The 23280-nt window shown below is 46.8% G+C and overlaps 1 protein-coding gene across 2 annotated transcripts in view; it reads right to left on the minus strand.

Moving 5' to 3' along the window:
- The window catches only part of RARS1 (arginyl-tRNA synthetase 1), a 230040-nt gene that overhangs the window by 51525 nt on the left and 155235 nt on the right, over nucleotides 1-23280 (minus strand). For both annotated transcript variants that reach the window (XM_069199348.1, XM_069199349.1), the window contains exons 12-13: nucleotides 22220-22325; nucleotides 12425-12597 (exon numbers count right to left, since the gene is read on the minus strand). In XM_069199348.1, the coding sequence (XP_069055449.1) occupies nucleotides 12425-12597; nucleotides 22220-22325 (279 nt within the window). The remainder of the gene's footprint in view (nucleotides 1-12424; nucleotides 12598-22219; nucleotides 22326-23280) is intronic.

A 23280-nucleotide genomic window follows, 5' to 3' on the forward strand; every position in this document is an offset into this window, starting at 1 on the left:
CCTAAAAGGGCGATGCCCTTTTAAGGGCGAGAATTCGACCTCGACATTCTAAATCGGATTGAGTATAGATGGAAACACGATTGAAACAATACCAACGATATTACAGAAAAGGCAGAATAAGTTCAGAAGTACCGAACCGAAATCCACCAGAGCGACAGGAAACCCGTCCGAACCCGATGGCGGAAAGAAAGCAATCTAACTAAGGACTATATGCCCATGCTCACTGTCACTGACAGGAGAAGTCACTTGATCTTGTGACTCGAAGAAAAACAACTTGTAACACTCCGAGCCTGACACTAGATGGCAGACTTATGCAAAGCATGTGAATCTACAGCTACACATGCCATCAAACATAGTATTTATCACAACAAAAGACGCATGTTTTGCTTTTTTATTAAAAATGCGTTTCTTCAAGCTTTAGCTGGAAAAATCTTGTGGGGAATGCAACAATTATCTCACACTCTGGAATTCCGATCACTGCACAAACTCACGTTTGCACGTGAATCTAAATTTACCTCCTTGCTCGGAATTAGGGAATTAGTGACCCCCCACTAAAAACTATGCGCAGCAGTAAAAAAAAAAAAAAGAGAGACCTGATGGAGGCAAGTTGTGATGGCCCACATAACCTTGGCCATGCCCAAACTACATCCACTGTATGCTTTACACCCCTTGAGCGAACTTTGATAATGAAAAAGGGCTTAAGGGAATAAAAACAGGAACTTAGTTATCTATATCGCATTTGGCATTCAAACATGCTAATTTCTTTGTAACTGAATTATCATAAGAGAAGAAAATGAGAACTGTACTCTTTTTCCTTCCATGAGCACCTACTCTACTTGAGCAAGGACATTTGTTACAGTACTAGGCGAGTGCTGGACATGGGTGTCACAAAAACTTGTGCCTCAAGATGGGAAAGTTCAGTCTGATCTTTGTAAAAACACACAGCTGCACAACAGGCGTCGCCTTTTCAATGTCACTAGTTTTTTTCATTTATTAAAAAAACACAGCATTCAGCACATCAAACTGAGTAGCATAGGCAGTTCAAAGACATAGCAGCAATTATAGAATTAGCAATATCTCACTTTTCAGACAGTCCTGCGCCTTTCAGCAGTGTTTCACATTTGCATTGATGAAACCAAGTTATTTATTTTTATGTGCTGAATGATATGATTATCAGCAAATAAATTAAAGAACTATAACCCGAATTTAGGGACTCATGTTGTGCTCCAGTTTTTTAAAAATATATAAGCACTGGAAAGCAGAAGGCTTCCTATTAGATGTAATAAACACACATGGAATCCAACAAAGGAAAATACACCAACCAACATTTCTGTATGTTACCATCTCCGACTCCAGGACTACATTAATTCTGCTCAACTCTGTGTGCTGTTCAGATTGTAGGAAACTGGGTTTTGCTTGCACTAGTCCCCCCACTTTTTGCCTGGTTTCTGATGCAACTTTGACTGAAGTGCACTGGGTTCCTGCTAACCAGGTGCCCACTGCCAGTGTTCCTTCTGCAAAAACAAGACCACTGGTCACTTGATCCCCAAGTGGCCAGGACTTTAGCACCTCTGTAAGTTCCTAGTAAGTGGTACCTCTGGTACCTAAGGTATAAGTACTAAGGAGTGTTCCTAGGAGCTGCAGCATAACTTGTGCCACTCTAGGGGACCCAGCACCAAACTCATACCGACTGCCACTGCAGGCTGCATGGCGAGGAGCTCTTAATAGTGAAGGCACAACATGACACACACTTGTGAGCCATGTCCCCAAACACTGCACGTAATATCTGTAAGTCACCACAGCAGCAGGCCTTACAGTTCTAAGGCAGGATGCAATGTATGTATTACATGTGTACAAGTATCTGCAAGACCAGATATGACCCTATGTCTTTGCTGATTCTTAGGCGTAGTAAGTAATAAGGGAAGTCATTTTAGGTAGATGTGCTTGACAATGGTCAGTAAGAGTTCCCCAGCTTTATGATGGCTTTACTGAACCTAGGGATGTTTGGTATTGCACATCTCGTATTAATAAACTCTTAATAAATCCTTCACCGGAATTAGTAACACATGTATCCAGAGGGCACCTTAGAAGTGTCCCCTGAAAACCCACCAACTACTGGTGTGCCGACTGACTGGTTTCAAACTTATACCAGGTGCCATATGGCACTTCCGGGGCAGTAGGAAAGACTTCCGGGGTAGCAGCACGTGGAGCTGAGGGGCCGGGCCCTAGGAGTTTTGAGGCAGTCAAGGCATCTGAAGTGGAGCCAGCATGTGCCGGGTCAGAATGGTCAGCCGCTGTTGATCTGGTGGTCCGCTGTCTGTAGCTCACCCGGCACAGTATGCGGGCGCCAGTCGCCAGCTCCATCCATCTGTTATGGCCGGACCGCCTCTTGCGCCACCCCATGCGTCTCCATCTTCTGTTCAACAGCATCACCATCCAGCAGGCGGTAGATGGTATGCAGTACATAGGGGGTGGTTTGCTTCAGCTGGCCAGCTCAACCCCATCAGCTTTGTTGCTTCCCGGCCTCCCGCCCCCTCCAGGCCCTTGGCTTCATCTATAACACCTCCAGCACCTTAGTACACCAGTGCCCAGGTGCTTCTCCCCAGTGACAGCAGTGCTTTAGAACAGCTGCACAATGTTAAGCCCTGTACCTGCGGAAGGTCCAGGTGCGGCTTGTGGGTCAGACGTGCTTCCCCTCCCTGCAACTGACGTACAGATACACGCTGGTATATCTTGCACCCCCAATGCCGATTTGACACTAATTGTAGCCCTAGTCATGCACCCAGCCCAGCTCAGGACCCAGCTAGGAGGTACGTAGGGTGCAGCAGATCAGGAGGAATAAGGTATGGCAGTAGCCCCTACAAAGCAGAAGGCACAGCAGGCCACTAGGGATGCTAATAAGTCCACGTTGAAATCGCAGAATAAAAGTCACAGACCCACTGGCCTGACAACCTCTAGAATGGAAATGTTCCAAAGGAACCAGGTTACACCTCTAAGGATTTAATTTTCTCAGGGGCAAGACAAGGAGCCATTTCTGTTTTTTGAGGACTTTGAAGGCTTGCCAGAACCACTAACCTCAGAGTTTTTGCTTGACGGGCAAATCCAAGCCACATCTCCAAGTATCCTGGGGACAGCCAATCTAGTGGAAGAGTCCCAAGCATTCCCGTGTCCAGCCACACAGAACCAATAGGATCAACAGGCCTTGAGATCCAAAGAGTCAGTCATACTAGTAAACCCGGCCGACTTGGCTACACACATGCTGCCGCTGCTCCAACCCACAAAGCAGCTAATAAAGGTACAGGCTGAGGTTTATGCTCAAGGCTCGACCGGCACAACAGCCCTGGAGGGTGGGGAAATGCAAAAAGGTGCTCATCTGCGCAGCTACCCACCTGGGAACAAACCCTTGTTGTTAACTCTCCACCACAGCACCTAAAAACGCCAAAGCTACCAGCTCCAAGTACGTCAAGCTACTCCGGCCAAGCTTCATCTCCATTAAGCCTCACTACATTAATAAAGTTAAAGCATGCACACATTGCCGAGATCATCAAAGGTGCACTTGTGTTGGCAACAGAGCAGGGAAAGGTTGGCTCATCCACAAACAATATACCTACAGTAGAACCAGGTGACCACTTTCAATGCGCATACCTGTCCTCACCCCATTTGCCATCAACAAATGGTTCCCTGAGTAGGAACTCAAGTGAACGCAGTGACTGCACCAACACCTGGTCTCCCCTGTTAAAAACTTTTCAAGCATCCATAGATGCTCTTAACTATCACTTGGTCAAGCTGAACCTGCAAGTATATCTTCTCAACATCCTTGCCGCCCACGTCTCACGTACTGACAATAAACTGCCTAAATTAAACAATCTAGTCAATGAAGCTCAGGCTGCCAAATACGTTCAACAAACTTCTTGCTCCTATACTCATATTATAGACTGGGCACTCTTCCTGAAATCGTTAAAAGCACTTGTTTTGGACTTAAAACTCGGTACAAGTCGCTTCTCTAGGGGAAGCCCTTAAGTAGGAGATATCGTACAGATAGAGGGGAAAGTGGAGACATTGCAGGGCCCGGGCTCGACTTTTAGTGTAGAGAATCCATCTAAGAAATGCCATTGAATTGATGTATTGGTTGAGATAGAGGGTTAAACTGATCCCAGGAAGGACTCTGTTTCCAGTCTTGATGCTCCAGCCACGGCTCAGTGAGCGGCCACTAACTATAATTGCATCACTGCTAACAGTCCGACAGATACAGGCTTCACTACCATCTCCTTCTAAACTACTTCAGCATCCCTAGGCTCACACGTGCCTCTCACTAAACGACAAAAGAAGAGATTAAGGAAAGCAAGGAATAAGCATACAGTGCAGAAAATTGGTCAAACAAGACTATTGGCCTACACAGCCAAAAAAGTTGTATCCCATCTTCAAACGGAAAATTGCAGAAAAGCTTACTGTGTCCTCTCATGTATCCAATCATGATGGAACAAACATCTAACAATACTTTGGAGGGAACAAATGTATCCTCCCCTACCTAGAACAGATCACTTCCAAGGTGTAAGAAAGTGCCCCTTTTGACATGGTCACTCCTAACGTTTTGCCTGGTATTTGATGCAAATTTGACTGAAAGTGCACTGGGTTCCTGCTATCCTAGGGTCAGATGTAGGAAAGTCCGAGTTTGCGACTCGCAATTTGCAAGTCTCAAACCCGGATGCAGGATGGTGTCCCTGACCCCATCTGCCAATCGCAAGGGGGTCGCAAATACCCTCCTCATTAATATTTGATTCGCAGCACTCACAGGGATGGTGGCCTGCTGGAGACAGCAGGCCACCATGTCTGTGACTGCTTTTAAATAAAGCAGTTGTATTTTTTTTTATTGCAGCCCGTTTTTCTTAAAGGAAAACGAGTTGCAATACAAAGAAAAAATGTTTTCAGGGCCATTCACCTTTTGCGAATGGGTTACCACCAGTGTGACACTGGTGGTAACTGCAAATTGCTGTGCGATGGCGTTCGCGGTCACAAAGCAATTCTGCATTGCGATGAGAATCGCAAATAGGAAGGGGAACACCCCTTCCTATTTGTGACTCGCATTCCCATTTTTCTCGCAAAATGGGAATGAGCATCGCGATGTGCGTTTTGCATGGCGCAAACAGCGGATTTCGCTGTTTGCGCCATGCAAAATGCTTCGTACATCTGGCCCCAAGTCCCCATTGCCAGATAACTTCCCCTAAAATTGTACAATTGTTCCCGAACTGGCAATACCTTTTGCCCCCTATAAATCCCTAGTAAATAATACCCAAGGCATGGGTACCAAAGAGGGTCCCCAAAAGCTGCAGCATGTATTTTGCCACCCTCAGGGACCCCTCAGCACTGCAGGCTGAATGTCTCTGTGTAGCTAAAAGTGAAAACACAACATGGCACACACCCTGTGTGCCATGTCCCCTAACACTGCATGTAATATATGTAAGTCACCCCTACAGTAGGCCTTACAGCTCCAAGGCAGGGTGTATTCTATTACATGTGAGGGCATATCTGCACGAGCAGATATAGCCCCGCTTTGACTTTGTCGAGTCTTAGACATAGTGAGTGAACAGGGAAGACATTTTAAGTACACGTGCTGAACACTGGTCAATGAGTTCCCCAGCTACATAAAGGCTTCACTGAAGATAGGTATGTTTGTTACCAAACATCTCGTATTAATAAACCCTCAGTGCTGCGAACAATGGTTTTATTAATACATGCACACAGAGGGTACCTTAGAGGAGCCTCCTGAAAAACCTACCATTTATTTGTGTGCTAGCTGACTAGTTCCAACTAGCCAGCAACCAAAAGACACGTTTCTGGCCCCCAATGGTGAGGGCCTTTGCTCTCGGGCAAACAGGAACAAAAGCCTACTCTGGCAGGGCTGTTACCATACCCCTCCCAACAGGTTGACCTGCAAATCTGCATTCCAAGGCATGAGGATAGATGCCAGCCCCTCTGCCCCAGGGCCCATTAGGCACCTGGACAGGCAGGAAATTTAGTATTCAGAGAGTTGTGTCTACCCCTCAGGTCAGTCCCACCCCTAAGGTGAGCTGCCTGATGTGGAGACAACATTTAGATATCTGCCATCTTGATGGTGGCAGAATTGGGAACTTTGAGACAGGGTTATGCCCGCTTCCCACAGGAAATGGTCATTTAGGGTTGTGTAATGACCCCAGGAGTAAGTAGCCCATTGGCTACTACCCTAAACTCCCCTAAATCAAATCAAATCAAATCATTAGCATTTATAAAGCGCGCTACTCACCCGTGCGGGTCTCAAGGCGCTAGGGACAAAGGGGGTGGTTATCGCTGCTCGAACAGCCAGGTCTTTAGGAGTCTCCGGAAAGCGGAGTGGTCCTGGGTGGTCCTGAGGCTGGTGGGGAGGGAGTTCCAGGTCTTGGCCGCCAGGAAGGAGAAAGATCTCCCACCCGCCGTGGAGCGTCGGATGCGAGGGACGGCGGCGAGTGCGAGGCCAGAGGAGCGGAGGGGGCGGGTGGGGACGTAGAAGTTGAGGCGTCTGTTGAGGTATTCCGGTCCCTTGTCGTGGAGGGCTTTGTGTGCCTGGGTGAGAAGTCGGAAGGGGATCCTTTTGCTGACTGGGAGCCAATGCAGGTGTCTCAGGTGTGCGGAGATGTGGCTGCTGCGGGGTACGTCGAGGATGAGGCGGGCCGAGGCGTTTTGAATGCGTTGTAGGCGATTTTGGAGTTTGGCTGTGGTCCCGGCGTAGAGGGTGTTGCCGTAGTCCAGGCGGCTCGTGACGAGGGCGTGGGTCACGGTTTTTCTGGTGTCGGCGGGGATCCAGCGGAAGATCTTGCGGAGCATGCGGAGGGTGAGGAAGCAGGCGGAGGACACGGCGTTGACTTGCTTGGTCATGGTGAGAAGAGGGTCCAAGATGAAGCCGAGGTTGCGGGCGTGGTCTGCGGGGGTCGGTGCGGTGCCGAGGGCCGAGGGCCGTGGGCCACCAGGAGTCGTCCCAGGCGGACGGGGTGTTGCCGAGGATGAGGACTTCAGTTTTTTCAGAGTTCAGCTTTAGGCGGCTGAGCCTCATCCAATCTGCGACGTCCTTCATACCCTCTTGTAGGTTGGTCTTGGCGCTGGCGGGGTCCTTGGTGAGGGAGAGTATGAGTTGGGTGTCGTCGGCGTAGGAGGTGATGATGATGTCGTGCTTGCGTACGATGTTGGCGAGGGGGCTCATGTAGACATTGAAGAGTGTCGGGCTGAGTGATGAGCCTTGAGGTACGCCGCAGATGATCTCAGTGGGTTCTGAGCGAAACGGAGGGAGGTAGACTCTTTGGGAGTGGTTTGCGAGGAAGGAGGCGATCCAGTCCAGGGCCTGGTCTTGGATCCCGGTGGAGCAGAGGCGGGTGATTAGGGTGCGGTGACAGACGGTGTCAAAGGCAGCCGAGAGGTCGAGAAGAATGAGGGCGACTGTTTCACCGTTGTCCATCAGGGTTCTGATGTCGTCTGTGACTGAGATGAGGGCGGTTTCAGTGCTGTGGTTGGTTCGGAATCCGGTCTGTGAGGGGTCGAGCAGGTTGTTGTCTTCCAGGAAGGTGGTCAGCTGTTTGTTGACGGTCTTCTCTATTACTTTGGCTGGGAAAGGCAGAAGGGAGATGGGGCGGAAGTTTTTCAGGTCGCTCGGGTCAGCCGTAGGTTTCTTTAGTAGGGCGTTGACTTCGGCGTGTTTCCAGCATTCGGGGAAGGTAGCAGAAGAAAAAGAAGAGTTGATGATGGTCTGGAGGTGCGGGGCGATGATGTCGTCGGCTTTGTTAAAGATGAAGTGCGGGCAGGGGTCCGAAGGGGCGCCGGAGTGGATAGAGTTCATGATGGATTTGGTTTCTTCCGTGCTGATGTGGGTCCAGTTGTTGAGGGTGATGGTCGGGGATGTGGGTTCTGTGGTGTTTGGTTGGGTCTGGTGTCCGAAGCTGTCGTGGAGGTCGCTGATCTTGCGATGGAAGAAAGTGGCGAGGGATTTGCATAGATCCTGTGAGGGCGTGACGGCGTTGGCGTTGGCGCTGGGATTGGAGAACTCCTTGATGATGCTGAAGAGTTCTCTGCTGTTGTGGCTGTTTTTGTCCAGTCTGTCGGTGAAAAAATTCCTTTTGGCAGCGCGGATCAGGTGGTGGTGTTCGCGGGTAGCGTTCTTGAGGGCGGTCATGTGGTCAGCGGTGCGGTCCTTGCGCCAGGCTTTCTCAAGTGCGCGACAAGTTTTCTTTGATTCTTTGAGGGTGTCAGAGAACCAGAGGGGTTTCTTGGTGTTGTTCTGTCGCTGCGAGCGTTTGAGGGGAGCAAGGTTGTCTGCGCAGTTGGAGATCCAGTTTGTGAGGTTGAGGGCTGCGTCGTTGGGGTCGGTAGTGAGGGTGGGTTGGTTGGCGGCGAGTGCGGAGAAGAGTTGCTCTTCAGGGATCTTGTTCCACTGTCGGCGAGGGATGGGTTGAGTGCGGAGGTGGCGGGTCTCGCGTCGGAATGTGAAGTGGACGCAGCTGTGGTCGGTCCAATGTAGGGCGGAGGCGTGGCTGAAGAAGACGTGTTTGCTGGCGGAGAAGATAGGGTCGAGTGTGTGTCCGGCGATGTGGGTGGCAGTGTTCACCAGTTGTTTGAGGCAGAGGTTGGCGAGGTTGTCGAGCAGGATGGTGGTGTTGGGGTCGTTGTTTTGTTCCAGATGGAAGTTGAGGTCGCCTAGGAGGATGTAGTCTGGTGAGGCGAGGGCGTGCGGGGAGATGAAGTCGGCGATGGCGTCGCTGAAAGGGGCGCGAGGTCCGGGAGGACGGTAGACGAGGGATCCTCTGAGGGTGGTCCTCGGGTCGGTGCGAATCTGAAAATGCAGGTGTTCAGCGGCGAGAGGGGAGTCTTCAGTGGAGGTGGCGACGCTGATGGAGTCTTTGAAGACGATGGCGATACCTCCTCCTACTTGGTTGGTGCGGTCTTTCCTGGAGATCTTGTAGCCTTCGGGGATGGCGGTGGCGATGTCTGGAGCAGAGGAGGCGTTCATCCCCTAAAGCCCCTAAATTCAGTATTTAGTTCCTGGCACCCGTAAAGCAGGTTTCTGCTGACCTAGAGGAAGGACACAAAGAGCAGCAAAACCAAAGACTAAGGCAGAAGCACCTGACTTGGACCCAGCCCTGCCGGTCTGTCTGCTGCTCCCATCAAATTGCACCAAAGTTGTCTCGTCCTGCAAATTGTGGCTCTAAAAGCCTAGAAGGACTGACCGTCTTCACAGAAGACCTAGAAACTCCTCTCGAGCAGCAGAGCTGCTTCCTTGCATCTTGCATGCACCCCAAAAGAACTGCAGGGACTCCAGACTGCTCAAAACCTGACACCTGGAAGCACCACTGCATCCGTGCTACCTAGCTAAAGCCGAAGTGGTCTCCAGCCCTCCAGAGACAAAACACACCTGGGACTTGCCCACTGTGGACTCACTAAAGCCATCTGAAGAATCTGTTCATGGGCCCCCTCAACCACAAGGGCTTCAGGTAGAGAAAACCTGACGCCTCAGGACACCTCTGCACCCAATGCTCCTGGCCTCTGGAGAAGAGGACCTACGGTGTCCCACTTCCCTGAGCATCTAAAGAATTGAACCCATCTGTTGGTTCACTTCAAATGGACTTCCAGTCCAAACCTGCAGCCTCTTTTCAACCGGACCGTTCCCTATATGACTAATACTAATATTGCGCTCCTGACGCTGTACTGCACCTCTGTATCGGGCTGCCCCCGTGCCGTCTGGTGTGACTTGTTGGTGTGGTGTTAGACCTTGCGACATACTCACCTTAAGTCCAAGAAATTGCAGTAGTGTCGGCTGGGCTGCCCTCTATCTCTAGCGGAAAAAACATTATGGCTGTATTCCGGGAACAGAGGATGCCGCTTACGCGGGGCAAACAATGAGAACCTTTTGTATTTAACATGCATTTGCACTGAGCTGGCCGTGGAGAGGAGGTTCATCCTTAAGCCCTTATTAAAAAGCAAAGGAATTCGTAAATGAAGGCACCCTCATATCCTGTTTAGAGCCCGACGATCCCATATTAAATTGCAGCTGCATTAAACTTTTAAACAAATTTGAACGGAAACAGTCCAAACAAGCAAACAAGTGTATCACAGCCTGTTGAAAATGCTTATTTACCAGGGGCTGGTTGTATCTTTCCACCCCTTCAAACCTTGGTCTCCCTGGTAGCCTCATGTTCTTCTATAGTAAAACTCAGCCGCAGCTTTAAATCCTTAGGCCACTCAGGGCCCTTTGGGCCCCAGGGGAAGATACAAACAAAAGCATTAAACTTTATGGGCCAGGCTACTAGCCGGAGATCAGCTTACCTATAAAACCCTGTGCTGTCCTGGCCCTGGCATAATTTCCGACCGCTGTTTTTTATCTACATGTCAGTGATGTTCTGTCATTACATTTTCATGTCTAGTCCTAATTTAAAGGCACCGGCACTTTATTTTAGGTCCCAGGAGGGTCGCTAGTAAAGTCGTATGCTTGGTGCTTCCGGGAAAAACATTTGTATGAGGATAGCGGCCGCACATCTGCATCTTATTCCACCATCACCCTAACAGACACTCCTGAGCAAATGGCTCAAGTGAGTGATGATGCCGACCGGGTAACATCTATCAGGCATTAGCATCTATCCTTCCTGGCCACGTGCACTTCATTTAGGGTTTCGGGGTGGCACGCAAGGCAATGTCAAGTGCATGGAATTCTCCCAGTTTGGGTTTGCCCACAGTAGATTTCCCGATGCCGCATGCAGCCTCTTTCTGCAGGCCCCCTCCAACTGAGAGTATCCGCTGCACTGGAACCCGATGGAAAAAGATACCACTGCACCGGAGCCCCACAGCCAGAAGAGAAGTGGGCCAACGGAGTCCATATGTTGCAGAGGATCTCAGGAGTTGAGCCCCCCTGTGGGTTCTCCCAAACTGATCACCAAGTTCCCGCTTGCAGCATCTTTTTGACCGGACCGATCTCCATTTAAGTGAATGGGACACCCGATGCCATAACACACTTCTGCACCACAGAGCCTCTTGAAGTGACCTGTTGATGCTGCTTTGGAGTTTGCTCCATAGTTACCTTAACTCCACAAGAACAGTCCTGTAGGTTGTTGCTAAGTATCCAAATGCAGTATATGTTTCTTATCCTGTTGGATAACATTAGGGCACCCAACGCTGAAAAGCACCTCTGCACCCGGACGCCCCAGTGGCTCCCGAAGTGACCTGTTGGTACTGCCTTGGACCTTGCCTCATAGTTACCTTAACACCAGTAGATTGGTCATGTAAGTCACTGCTAAGTACCCGTATGCAGTATCTGTTTTTTCCCCTTAGGATAACATTAGCGCTCTAAAAACTGCGTTATCAACTTTTGAAAAATGTAGAAATTCATAACTCGAAAAGTACGTACCTGATTCTGATGACCTTGGTATCTTAATTCATATAAATTATGTATTGTTTTAATATACTGGTGTTGGATTTCTTTATTGAGTGTGTGTCTCACTTACTATGTGTGTGCAAAACATGCTTAGCACTACCCTCTGATATGCCTAACTGCTCTCACACATACCACAAGAGAGAGCATTTGGGGTGTCATGTGTGCCTCTGTAATTCCTTTGGGGTTTGCTTGGACTCCTTGCACAGTGTACCTCTTTTTGTTCTACTAAAGAAAGAGCCAGCTAGCTACACTGATCTAACATTAATACCTATGAGTGATATCAAAATCAATAACATCTTCTCAGTTGTTTTCCCAGACCTATAGTCAATGTCCACTCTTCCCACTCTTGGGTATGCAGCAATGACTGAAGTACTAAAATACTACAGACACAAATAGTGATGATCTGGGTCAGGAAACCACAACAGACTTGACAGACATGAATGCCATATTTTCTTACTAGCAGTAAAAGGCAAAGTGAGGAGCCAAGTGTAAAATCTGTCAGTCCGGCAGAAGGCAGAATTGAAGAAAGAGTGTGAGAATCACATGCTTTGCAAACTATGTGTGAGCTAAATCAGAAGAAAATAAAAGAGGAGACAATTAGTGGCCCCTATAGAAGAGAAAAGATTGTAAGGTGGATGCTTTCAGGGCTCCCAGACAAATGTTAGCTTTGACAAGAGAAGTGTGAGTAGACCAATAAGCAGCCAAGACATACATATTAACAGTGGAAGGGAAAATGATTTATCTATGCATTGTGATAGAATTATACATTTTCATGGGCCACAATTGACAGGAAAAAAGTAATGTATCAGTGATGGGCTGAATTTTATCAAGGATAATTGTCACCTCATTTCCCCCCAATTATCGGTGATGCAATGCAACTGTTCTTTCACTCCAAATTACTGTGCTGTACAAGTACTATTATTATACACAAAGCCAGCCCTAGTTTCATTTTTATCACATCCATCTTCTTTCATGTGTTCGTATTAAAGCAAAGCAAGTCACCTGATTCTGGTGAAGGCATATAGCAGATATGCCGCTGTATTCCCACGATCATCCAACATTTTATCGAAGGAGAAGATGTAGTCATTCATTCGGTTGTGAGAGAGGTCTGCGTATTTCACGCAGCCAAATGCAACAGATTCCTGGGCAGCTTTCAGTTCTTCTGCTGTTAAAACCTTTCAAAAAAAGTATGGATCACTTTTTTAATCACAAAGTACAATTTTCTTCAGTACACCAAAGCAATAGCTACTTATGAAAATATTAGTTTGGGCAAAATCCTAGCCTTTGATAATATTCGAATTTCAACTGATAAACACCCAAAATAGTTTAGCACTTTGCAAGGGTGGTGTAATCTCACCATAATGGCATCAAGAGAAATATATTTATTTGTACCAACAAAGATACAAGAAGCAGAGAGCTTTGATTCTGGAAACCTTTATTGGAGAGAAAAGCCTTCCTGTGGAGTATATCACAGTGACATATTAAGGCATACCAAACCCTCAGAACAGTGTACATAACCACGGGTTGATTAAATGGACTGCTAAAAAATACAGAAGTATGAAAGTGTGCAGTAACCAATATCTATGGATCCACACAGATCTTCACATAAATACTGCAGGTCAATGAAAGTTACAACATAACTTACCATGGCATCAGTATCACCAAGGCAATCTACAATAATCTGCAGGATGCTAATAGTCAGTCCTGACAGTACCAGCTCTGGAATATACCCACCAACCTCCATCATATATCTATGATTTACCTGGGTTGACAGAGGCTAGGTTAAATGTCACATCTAAGCCAGCTCTAACGATAGGGAAGCACTCTCTTCACTGTTCAGTCAACTTATGGTACTGCTTACCTGAACTAATTTATTGCAATAGCGGATATGCTCCAGTCAACATGTTCTTAAATGTAAGTGTGTAGAAACAAGAATAAATCCACTATCTTGCCCTCAATTGTGATGGTAATCTTCTAAAAACCCTTCCCATACCTCACTCATTCCCCTTATACCTTGCCTTTAGGAGATCTATACTTTCTTTGGTTAAGCAGGTAGATTCTGTGTAACATACGCAGTACTTCTTTGGTAAGCCTACAACACCCTTCTTTTTTAGAAATGGCATCTGAGGCGAGCCAGTATTGTAAGACAACCCAGCCCCCACGTTCACCACCTGACTACAACATTATCTGTTGTTTAGAAACAACGACATGCATGACAGGAGAGCAACAGCTTTGATCATTATAATCGAGCACTGCCCTCACCAAGGCTGGTCTGCCACAGGAGAGCTGTGTAGGAAGCTGGCTCTATGTAGTGGACCGAAGTGAGGAACACTGTGCAAAGAGTGCAAGCAAACCCCAGAGGTATCAAAGAGGCACGAATGACAACCCAAATGCTCTCTTTTGTGGTAGTGTGAGTGAGCAGTTAGGCATATCAGAGGGTAGTGCTAAGCATGTAAAGCACACACATAGGTAGTAAATGAGACACACACTCAATAAGGAAATCCAACACCAATTTATAAAAATAACATGTACTTTATATAAATGTAGACACCAAGATGACCGGAACTAGATGAGTACTTTTCGAGTTTTTTGAGTGTGGCAATGTCCTATGGGGGAAAAACATGTACTGCACTTGGAAACTTCACAGCGACTTATGGGACTGTTCTCCAAGATTTAAGGTGAGTATAGGGCAAGGTCCAAAGCCACACCAATAGGTCGCCTCAGGAGGCTCTGGGGTATCCAGATGCAGAGGTGTGTTGTGGTGTCGGGTGTCCCATTCACTTCAACGGGAAATGATTTGGTCGGGAATTGCTGCAAGCTGGGACTGGAAGGTCAGTTCGGGGGAACACATAGGGGGGTTGATCCTTGAGGTACTCGGGCACGAGGAGACACCGTTGATCCACTTCTCCTCGGGCTGTGGGGCTCAGGTGCAACGGTGTCTTTTGGCATTGGGTCCGGTGCTGAAGTTACTCGCAGTTGGAGGGGGGCCCAGAGAGACAGGCTGCAGGCGTGGGCTAGGGGGTCCAGTCCGACCAAGCCAACAAGTGGATTCAGGTCTCACGAGGCTGGGAGATGTGTGGACACTCTTGGCTCACTTCTTCTCTGTCAGGAGTGGACAGGTGCAGAGGTGCCCTGAGGTGTCGGGTCTTCGTCTCCAGGTCACTTGCAGTAGACGTAGGGGACTGCAGAAAGAGGCTGCAGACACAGTTGGGAATTTCACAGTGGGTAAAGTTAAAGTGGACTTTGCTATTGGAATGCCTTGGAACCCCGCTTGTACTTTGGTCCACTTCAGCTCGGGCTAGGCAGCTCGGGTGCAGTGGTGATGTCTGGCATTGGGTTTTTAGCAGTTCTGGTACTCAGTTCTTTCTTTGGGGGCCTGCAGATGTAGGGAAGCAGCTCCACTGGAGTTCTTGGCGATATGCAAAGGACTGGCAGCTCTCCAGGTTTCTTGGAGGCTGCAGCAGCAGGACAGGTCAGTTGCTCCTCGAGGGCTGAGTGCAGCAGGCAGGATAGCAGGGTTGGTGCAAAGGCCATCATGCTCCTTGGATCTCGGGTTCAGCAGGCTTCTTGTCAGCTCTTTCTTTTGTGTCCAGCGAAGATCTGATTTCCTGGTATCAGGGGAGTCCCCTAAATCCTCAATTTAGGAGGTGTTAAGGGGAGTGAAGGGTAGTTGCCAATGGGCTACATACTCTTGGGGTCACTACACCCCCTAGTCAATCACTTCCATTGGGGAGTGGGCATTACCCTGCCCCAGAGTTCCTAATTCCACCACACACAGGATGGCAGTATACTTAAGGATGTGTTACATTCAGGTTGGTCACCCTATGTGCGTGTCCAGCTTGGCAGTGCAACATGCCTCCTGCACAGCTATGTTTCCTGTCTGTCCAGGGGTCAAAGGGGCCCTGGGGTGGGGGCGTTGGCATATCCCTTCTGAGGAAGCCAGTTCTGCAAAACAAAGGCGGTAGGCTTATTTGAAGCCTCCTACATTAGAACGCAAATCTGCTGGTCATCCTGTTGGGAGGGGTGTGTAAAACCCCTGCCAGAGCAGGATTTTGTCCTGACCTCCAGAGAGCAAAGGCTATCACCCCTGGGGACCATATATTCGTCAGTTGGTGGCAAGCTGGAAACAACTAGTCAGTGAGACCTCTAAGGTGCCCTCAGGGTGCATGTAAAAACAAATCTTATGCCTCTCCAAATGGTGGAGGAGCTCGACCCCCCAGTTCCTGACATTTGGCGGCAGGACTGGCGGGAAAATTAGGTAAATGAGGGGGAGTGCCCACGTCATGCTAGTCCCACCCCTAGGGTGGACAAGCTGAACTATACAGTACTTTTTAAATTCCTCCATCTTGTGTGGAAGGAATTAGGCCAAAAAGGTTAGGGTATGCCCACTTCCCCAAAGGAGTGGGCATAGGACGGGTGTAGTCACCCTAAAGGTGAGTAGCATATTGGCTACCACTTGGCACTCCCTGTAACACCCCTAAATTCAGTATTAAGGTGGCACCCCTGACCCCAGAATCACATTCCTGTCGATGTAAGAAGGACTGGACAAAACTGAAGTTGACCAGCAGAGAAGATTGAAGACATCAACTGACTTGGTCCCAGGACTACCAGCCTGTCTGTAGCCTTCAAAGAACCGGGGTCAAAAAGATGATTTGTCCTGCAGCCCAGCGACCTCCAAAGCCTTTGGAGGACTGCCTGCCTTAGGTAAAGATGAAGAAGTCCTGTGGACTTGTCCAAAAGAAACCATATCTAAAGAAGAAGAAGTCTGCCTTAGGAAAAGCGAAACCTCCGCCTGGAACCACCTCTGCAACTGATGCCCCCAGCCAGGTCCAAGTGGTGCACCAGTCCAGTGAAGGTTCCCTGGCGCTTCTGACCAAGAGTCCACCGTGGACTGACCACTACTGGACTCCACAGTGACGCCTGCAGCATAAATCCTAGAACTCGCCCTGTCCCCTACCCGTCTGGTATGCTGTTTCCGACGGCAAAAGACAAACCTGCACCCAGAGCCCCAAGGGAGCTGGACCGTTGGTGTCCCTACAACACCTTGGCATCTCAACGTACCTTGGCAGCTCTGAGCTGAACTCACCTGGCCTGCTGGCCGGAGCCTGTAGCCTGTTTCTGAAGTGATCCCCTTTAATGAGTAACATTGGGTACCCGACGCTGTGTTGGCTCTCTGTACCCAGCCACCGCTGAGGGTGTAAGTTTAGTGCTGCCTTGTGCCCCCCTCCTTGTACTTACCTCAACTCCAGAACTATTGAACTGAACATAAAACATCTGAGGTTTAGAGGGAGGTGAAGATAGATGAACATCCTTTAGAAATTTCCATAGGGTTAGATGAAAGTGACCACCATTCATGCTGGATTCATTAGTAAGATTTTGCTTGTTTCTGTTGTTGAGCCAGAAGCCAACTTGCTTTTTCACCCTTTTCACATAGTTTGATCTTGAGCCTAGATACTACCATATCTGCCTTTGATATGTAAATTACTTAATTTTGAAATCAGCCTTCAAAATAGATCCCCGGGTTTCTGGAGATTGCCAGGAACATTCTATGCCAATAGGAACTTGATCTCAATTCACATTTCTGCTTGTCATTTAAGGAAATGTCAGCAGTGGAGTCTCCTTTAGCTGTTTCCTTATTTAGATTTGACATGCAGCCCATAGAGTTTGGCGGGCTGTGACTGAGTTCTCCTTCAATACTATATAGCTTTCAGATAGGTTTGCAACTTTTCCTCTTCTTCTGAACTTTTGAAATTCACTGTTTTCATTCTCCATGCTCTGATTTTCATGAGCTGAAATCTCAAAGTTGAGGTATATTCGCTTCATAGTGGTCCAGAATACCATTCTTCAATATTTTACTCAAAGTGGTCATGTAAATTGGATTTGTCAGCGTTTGTAACATATCCATCAAAAGGCCGCCTGGATGCCCAGATCGGTTAAGGATAGCAGTCTGTTGTAATATTCTGGACACTCCTAATTACAACTTTGAAGCAGGTGAAATCTGCCAAGTTGGAGATTAGTGACAAAATCTAGTTTATTCCCAGTTGGAAAGAGCATATTGAGCCTACTACAAGGTGAACCTTTTAAGTAGTGAATTTTGCAAACACAAAGCGCCTAATAAGGTATGCTCAAACGTTAAGGGTTTGGACAATTAGATTTTTGTAAATTAGCATAGCCACTCTTCCCTTACTGCATGAGGTTCCAGATGTAGAGATCACCTTCCCTACCCAGTCCTTCTTCAGTTTGGATAATTTTTAGTTTTGATAAATAAGTCTTAAGTCAAAGAACAATGTAAGATTGCTTGGTGGCTGCATACGTGACACTTTTCGCTGTCTGGTGAAATCGGAAAGGACATTAACCTTGAGTGAGAAGATAGAGAGATGTCTCATGGTAGCTGGTTCTCTTGGCATGGTTGAACACCAATTCTCTGTACCGTTACAGGTTAGGGTATAGTCTTAAGGATGTGTGGCACAAAAAAACTGAGTCCGTTAGGATCGCTGTAGAGGTCTCTAAATGTTGAGTCTTGACGGTTGAGCAGGAAAGAAAGGGTAAGATTAGTCATTGAAAGACTGCACATCACAGTGTTTAATAGGGTATTTACAAAATATACAGTTCCAGATAGTGGAAAAAATTAAGTTTATTCGGCACTTAAAAAGCATCCTCCAGCTGTCCCAGTCAGCAGTCAGTGCCACCTCCATAATTCCCTTCCTGCAACCTTCCAACTCTTCATTCCAACAGAGATAATTCCAAACACATTAGTATGCTGTTGAAATCAGTGACTGAAAGTGATTGTTTCTTAAATACGGTTGTTTAATAGGCAAGCCGCCCTTCTAGCAACCATACCAACACTCTTTGTAGAAAAGGAGAGCAGATCAATGAATAAAGGAAAAAAAGAAGGGGGAATTAAAAGATCTATGATGTACAAGAAAAGTTTCCCAGTTCTTGACACAGACAAGAGCAGCATCTGAAATTCAACAGTGACATTAGGATACTGTCGGATGATATTGGAGACCTTGGTTTGGCATAGTCTTTGTTTTGCAATCTTAGTGTCAGAAGGTTCTAATTGTGAGGCATTGTGTTTCTGGCCACAGATTGGTTTCTGGAAAAAATAATTGGCAAGAGGATATATTGTCCAACATACTTCTTAAAGAAGGAATGTTTAACTGAAATAAATGGTCCATGAGAGGGTTAATAGATTAACCCAACCAACCGAAGGCCCCCTTTTATTATGTCACAGTACTCAGGTTTACAATGAAATTGCATTTAGGCATCCCCTGGAGTTAGTGCAACAACATATATGTTACATTTCCCAATAGATTCGACCTGACAGTAGGGTAACCAGTATGGTTCTTGCAGCAAATGAAGACCTCCAATCTGCAAGAAAGATGGTGGCTTCCAGTAAAACCAGCAAAGTCATCACACAGTGTCCAACCCAAAATGGCCTCAGTCAATACCGTTAAACGCCACTCCAGAGATTGCGGTGCAGCCTTACACGCCCAGGTACCGGTTCACCAGGTACTTAGGGGGGTGTGACACAATCTGGTCAAAGTGAGTACTGTAGTTAGACAAACCCAAGGAGCAGCTTACCATGAGCACAGCAGGGGTTGCAGCATTACCAGCGTGTAGGAAGCTGGGTTCTGGTTGCAGTAACCCCCCACTTTTTACCTGGTGTTTGATGCAATTTCACTGAAGTGCACTGTGTTCCTGCTAACCAGGTCCCCAGCGCCAGTGTTCCTTCCCCAAAACAAGACATCTGGACACTATAACTACTTTTGTAAGTCTCTAGTAAGTGGTACCACTAGTACTTGCCTGTGGCCTAGGGACTGCAGAGGGTCCCTTAGAGCTCTGGCACAGCTTGTGCCACTGTAAGAGATCCACCACCAACCTCATGCAGGTTGCCATTTCAGGCTGCAAGAGAAGGTGCTCCCAAAAGTGAAAACACGACATGACACACAGCCTGTGTGCCATGTCCCCTACCACTGCCTGTACTATTTGCAAATCACCCCCTACAGTAGGCCTTACAGCCCTATGACAGGGTGCATTATGTTAGAGGTGAGGGCATATCGGCATGAGCAAATATGTCCCTATTATGTCTCTGTCAATTCCTAAACATAGTAAGTGAACAAGGAAGCCATTTTAAATGCATATGCTGGACACTGGTCAATATGAGTTACCTAGCTACATGATGGCTTCACTGAAAATAGGGATGTTTGGTATCAAACATCTCATATTCATAAACCTTCACTGGTTCCAGTGCGGCAAGACCTTTGGTGCTCCCCGCCCTGGAATGTCCATCCTGCCTGGGAGAGGAGATCACATCTCTGCACAGAGGAGGCCTTTGTTCTGAGCTCTCGGGAGCATTGTCTCTCACCACTGGGGGCTAGAACGCTGTCTAGGGTAGCTGTATTGCTTTTGAGCAGTCAGTGCCCACACTAAGAGGTGGTAAGTTTCATGGGGCACCTCTAAGGTGCCCTCTGAGAGCATGTATCAATAAATCCATCACTGGATTCAGTGGGGGTTTATTAATACAAGATGTTTGATACCAAACATCCCTATTGTCAGTGAAGCCATCATGTAGCTGGGGAACTCGTAATGACCAGTGTCCAGCTCATGTACTCACAATGGCTTCACTGTTCACTTACTATATCTGAGAATTGACAAGGGCATATCTGCTCACGCAGGTATTCCCTCACATGCAATATAATGCACCCTGCATTTAAAGCTGGAAGGTCTGTTAGTGGGATAAGTTACATATACTGCATGCAGTATAAAGGGAACAGGGCACACAGACTGTGTGCCATGTCATGTTTTCATTTCAGTTCTGGACCAAGACACCCAGCCTGCGGAAGCACCACTGTGTGCACTTAGTGAGGGGGTCCCTGGGGATGGCACAATTTGTGCTGCAGCCCTCAGGGGCCTTATTTTAGTATCCCATGCCCTAGACACCAGGGGTACTATTTACTTGGGACTTATAGTGGTAGCTAAAGGTTTGTCAATTGGGGAAAATGACTGTGCAGTTTTAGGGAAAGAGATCTGGCACTGGGGACCTGCTTAGCAGAGACCCAGTGCACTTTCAGTCGAAATTGCTCCAGAAACCAGGAACAAAGTGTGGGGGCAGCGGGGTGTGACCATGTCTAAAGAAGCATTTTCATACAACAAGGAACTGCATGAAGTGATACTGCAATTCTACTTCTTCAAACTGCTGCATGGCTACAGCTGGTCACCAAAAATTATACAAGGCAAACTTAAGCCCAAATTCCAACTGCTAGGAGTGCACAGAGCTGAAAAATAATAGAGTGCATTCAATATGGACCACAAACAACTTAACAGCTAAGGACCAATGTACCGCACTAGCAGCAACTTCCCTTACACATATGATATCATTGCCCACCTCTATGGATTGGCTTTCAAACAAGCCAACATTAAAAACGGTATACAAATATGAGAGGCAACAATTATATCAAATTTGCTTCCAAAGGCTTTTTAACACAAAGTACAACAGTAAAGATTTGGAGGTGTTTCCAGCCAATGCCATCTAAATAGATTTTTTATTCTTGATTTCATCATATAAAAACAGCCAACGCGTTTCGCTCATAAACAAGCTTCATCAGGGCTCACAGTACAGGTCAATGCCATGATGGAATGCATATTCATACTTTCATCTAGACAATTGGACGTGTCCTTTTGCTCCTCAATATATGCACATGCTGTGTGCAGCAACCCATTCATCTGTCCTTGAGGAGCATAAGGACATGTCCATTTGTCTAGATGAAGGCCTGAACATACATTCCATGATGACATTGAATATACATTCCAAAGAGCATAGCCTTGAAGCTAGATAGATGATTCAGTGATGTGGCATGCTCATATCCCAGTGGGTGGAGGAATGGAAGAACCCTCTCACTGGAAGATGGTGAAGACAGAGAAGCTGGTGGTGTCGAGGGGAGCAGCAGAGCCAGCAGAATATTGAGGGTAGTGTTGCTGTATGTGTTGCCGGCAACATCTAGATCCATCCCTGCCTCGAAAGGAACAACACATCTATTGGGAATCTGGACTGGCTGAGATGGTAGACACAGATGAGACTGTTGTGCCCTGAAGCAGGACTGACATTTTCTGTACTGCTGGTGGCATTACATCACAGGAGGGGCTAGATCTCTTTCTGACTGAAGAGGAGGCTATGTGGATCATATGTTTTTGACATCCTTTATTACTAACAGGCTACATAACTGCTAGTTCTCTTCAACATTGCCTGCACATCAAGTTAATACATACAACATTTATGTGGTTCAATAAAAATATTCCATTCCGTGCAGGCTGTGCACCTTTTGAAGTCAGTAAAATGTAGGGGGAGACACATTTTAATACTCCTGAGAAAAAAACTGTCAAAGGAAAAAAACATAGCTGTGTAACATGTCCTACGTTCCTGCTAATGTATGTGCATTCCTTTCTGAGATGACCTTGTTTATCTAAAAAAGGAGATGAGTGATGGTTTGGGGGAAATACTGAGTAAAACAGGGAGACCAATGATGGAATGAAAGTTAAGGTCTGTGGACAGGCACAGGGACCTTGTAGTCTCTATTTGCAATCAAATTCAAAGTTTGAAGACTGCGAGAAAGGTATCTTAAAGAATAAATCTATGTCTTCTCGTCCTCTATTAACATCCAACTATTTTTCAAGTAAACATCTGGTAGTAAGTTTTAAAAATACAAAAATTAAACTATATACCAGACAGGAAAATAATTAAAGGAGACTTTTTTGGTTTCTTTTAAGAAATACACTAAACTTCTCTCAGAAGCTTACCTTATCTCTCTCTTTGTCCTTCAGTTTGTCCATTGATCGTTTCAGTCCTTCTTGCAGCAGGTCTATGAGGCGCACAGTTTCCCCGGACCGAGTTTTAAACTTCTTCCTGAAATTCAGCACACATTTTTTAAGGTAATGTTTATTAAGAGAGAGAGAGAGAAAGAGAGAGAGAGAGAGAGAGAGAGAAGACTTGCGACTGACATCCATACTGAGTTAATTCTTTACAAATTCATTTCAGAAGGAACATCTACTTACCCTGTAAGTATCTGTTTGTGGCATGTAGTGCTGTAGATTCACATGCTCTGCATACTTCTGCCTTCTAGTGTTGTGTCTGTATGGCTGCAAGTTGTTTTTCTTCTAAAGGTCTTTCGAGTCACGTGGTGTAGTGACTCCTCCTCTTGCTGGTAATGCACATGGGCTCCACTGTTAAGACTGTTTTCCCACAGGCGGGTGAGAATGGAGTGTGGTGTTAGAGAAAAGAAAGAGATGACCATGCAAATGAATGTATGAATACTGTGAAAAGTCTGCATTGGCAACGGGTGTCCAGGGAGGCGGGTGGGTGCATGTGAATCTACAGCACTATGGGCCAGATGTATCAAAAAACCAAATTGCATTTCTTAAATAGCGAATTTTAAGAAATCGCTATTTAAGAAATGCAAAATGGTATGTATGATTTTTGCGATTCGGTAATAGCGATTTCTTAAAATTCGCAAATGCTATTACCGTATCGCAAATAGAGAATCCAACTCCATTTGCACCTATGGGCCTGCTGCAAATGGTTTTGCACTTCCTAAATTGCAAATTCCAGTTATGAATTTGCAATTTAGGAAATGCAAATCCCAGGGTGCTGGGGGCCTAAGGCCCCTTCTGCTGCACCCCAAAAATATTTTTGCAGACATGGGAAGCACACACATGCCTTAGCGGCATGTGTGCGCTACATGTCAATTTTAAAAATGCATTTAAAATGCATTTTTAAAATTTGCACATGGTTACCACCAAACTTTTGTTGGTGGTAATTGCATTTCCTAAATGCCCAATTCGCATTTAGGAAATGCTTGATA

This window comes from Pleurodeles waltl, chromosome 7 (genome assembly GCF_031143425.1).
Source record: "Pleurodeles waltl isolate 20211129_DDA chromosome 7, aPleWal1.hap1.20221129, whole genome shotgun sequence".
Taxonomy (NCBI): Eukaryota; Metazoa; Chordata; class Amphibia; order Caudata; family Salamandridae; genus Pleurodeles; species Pleurodeles waltl.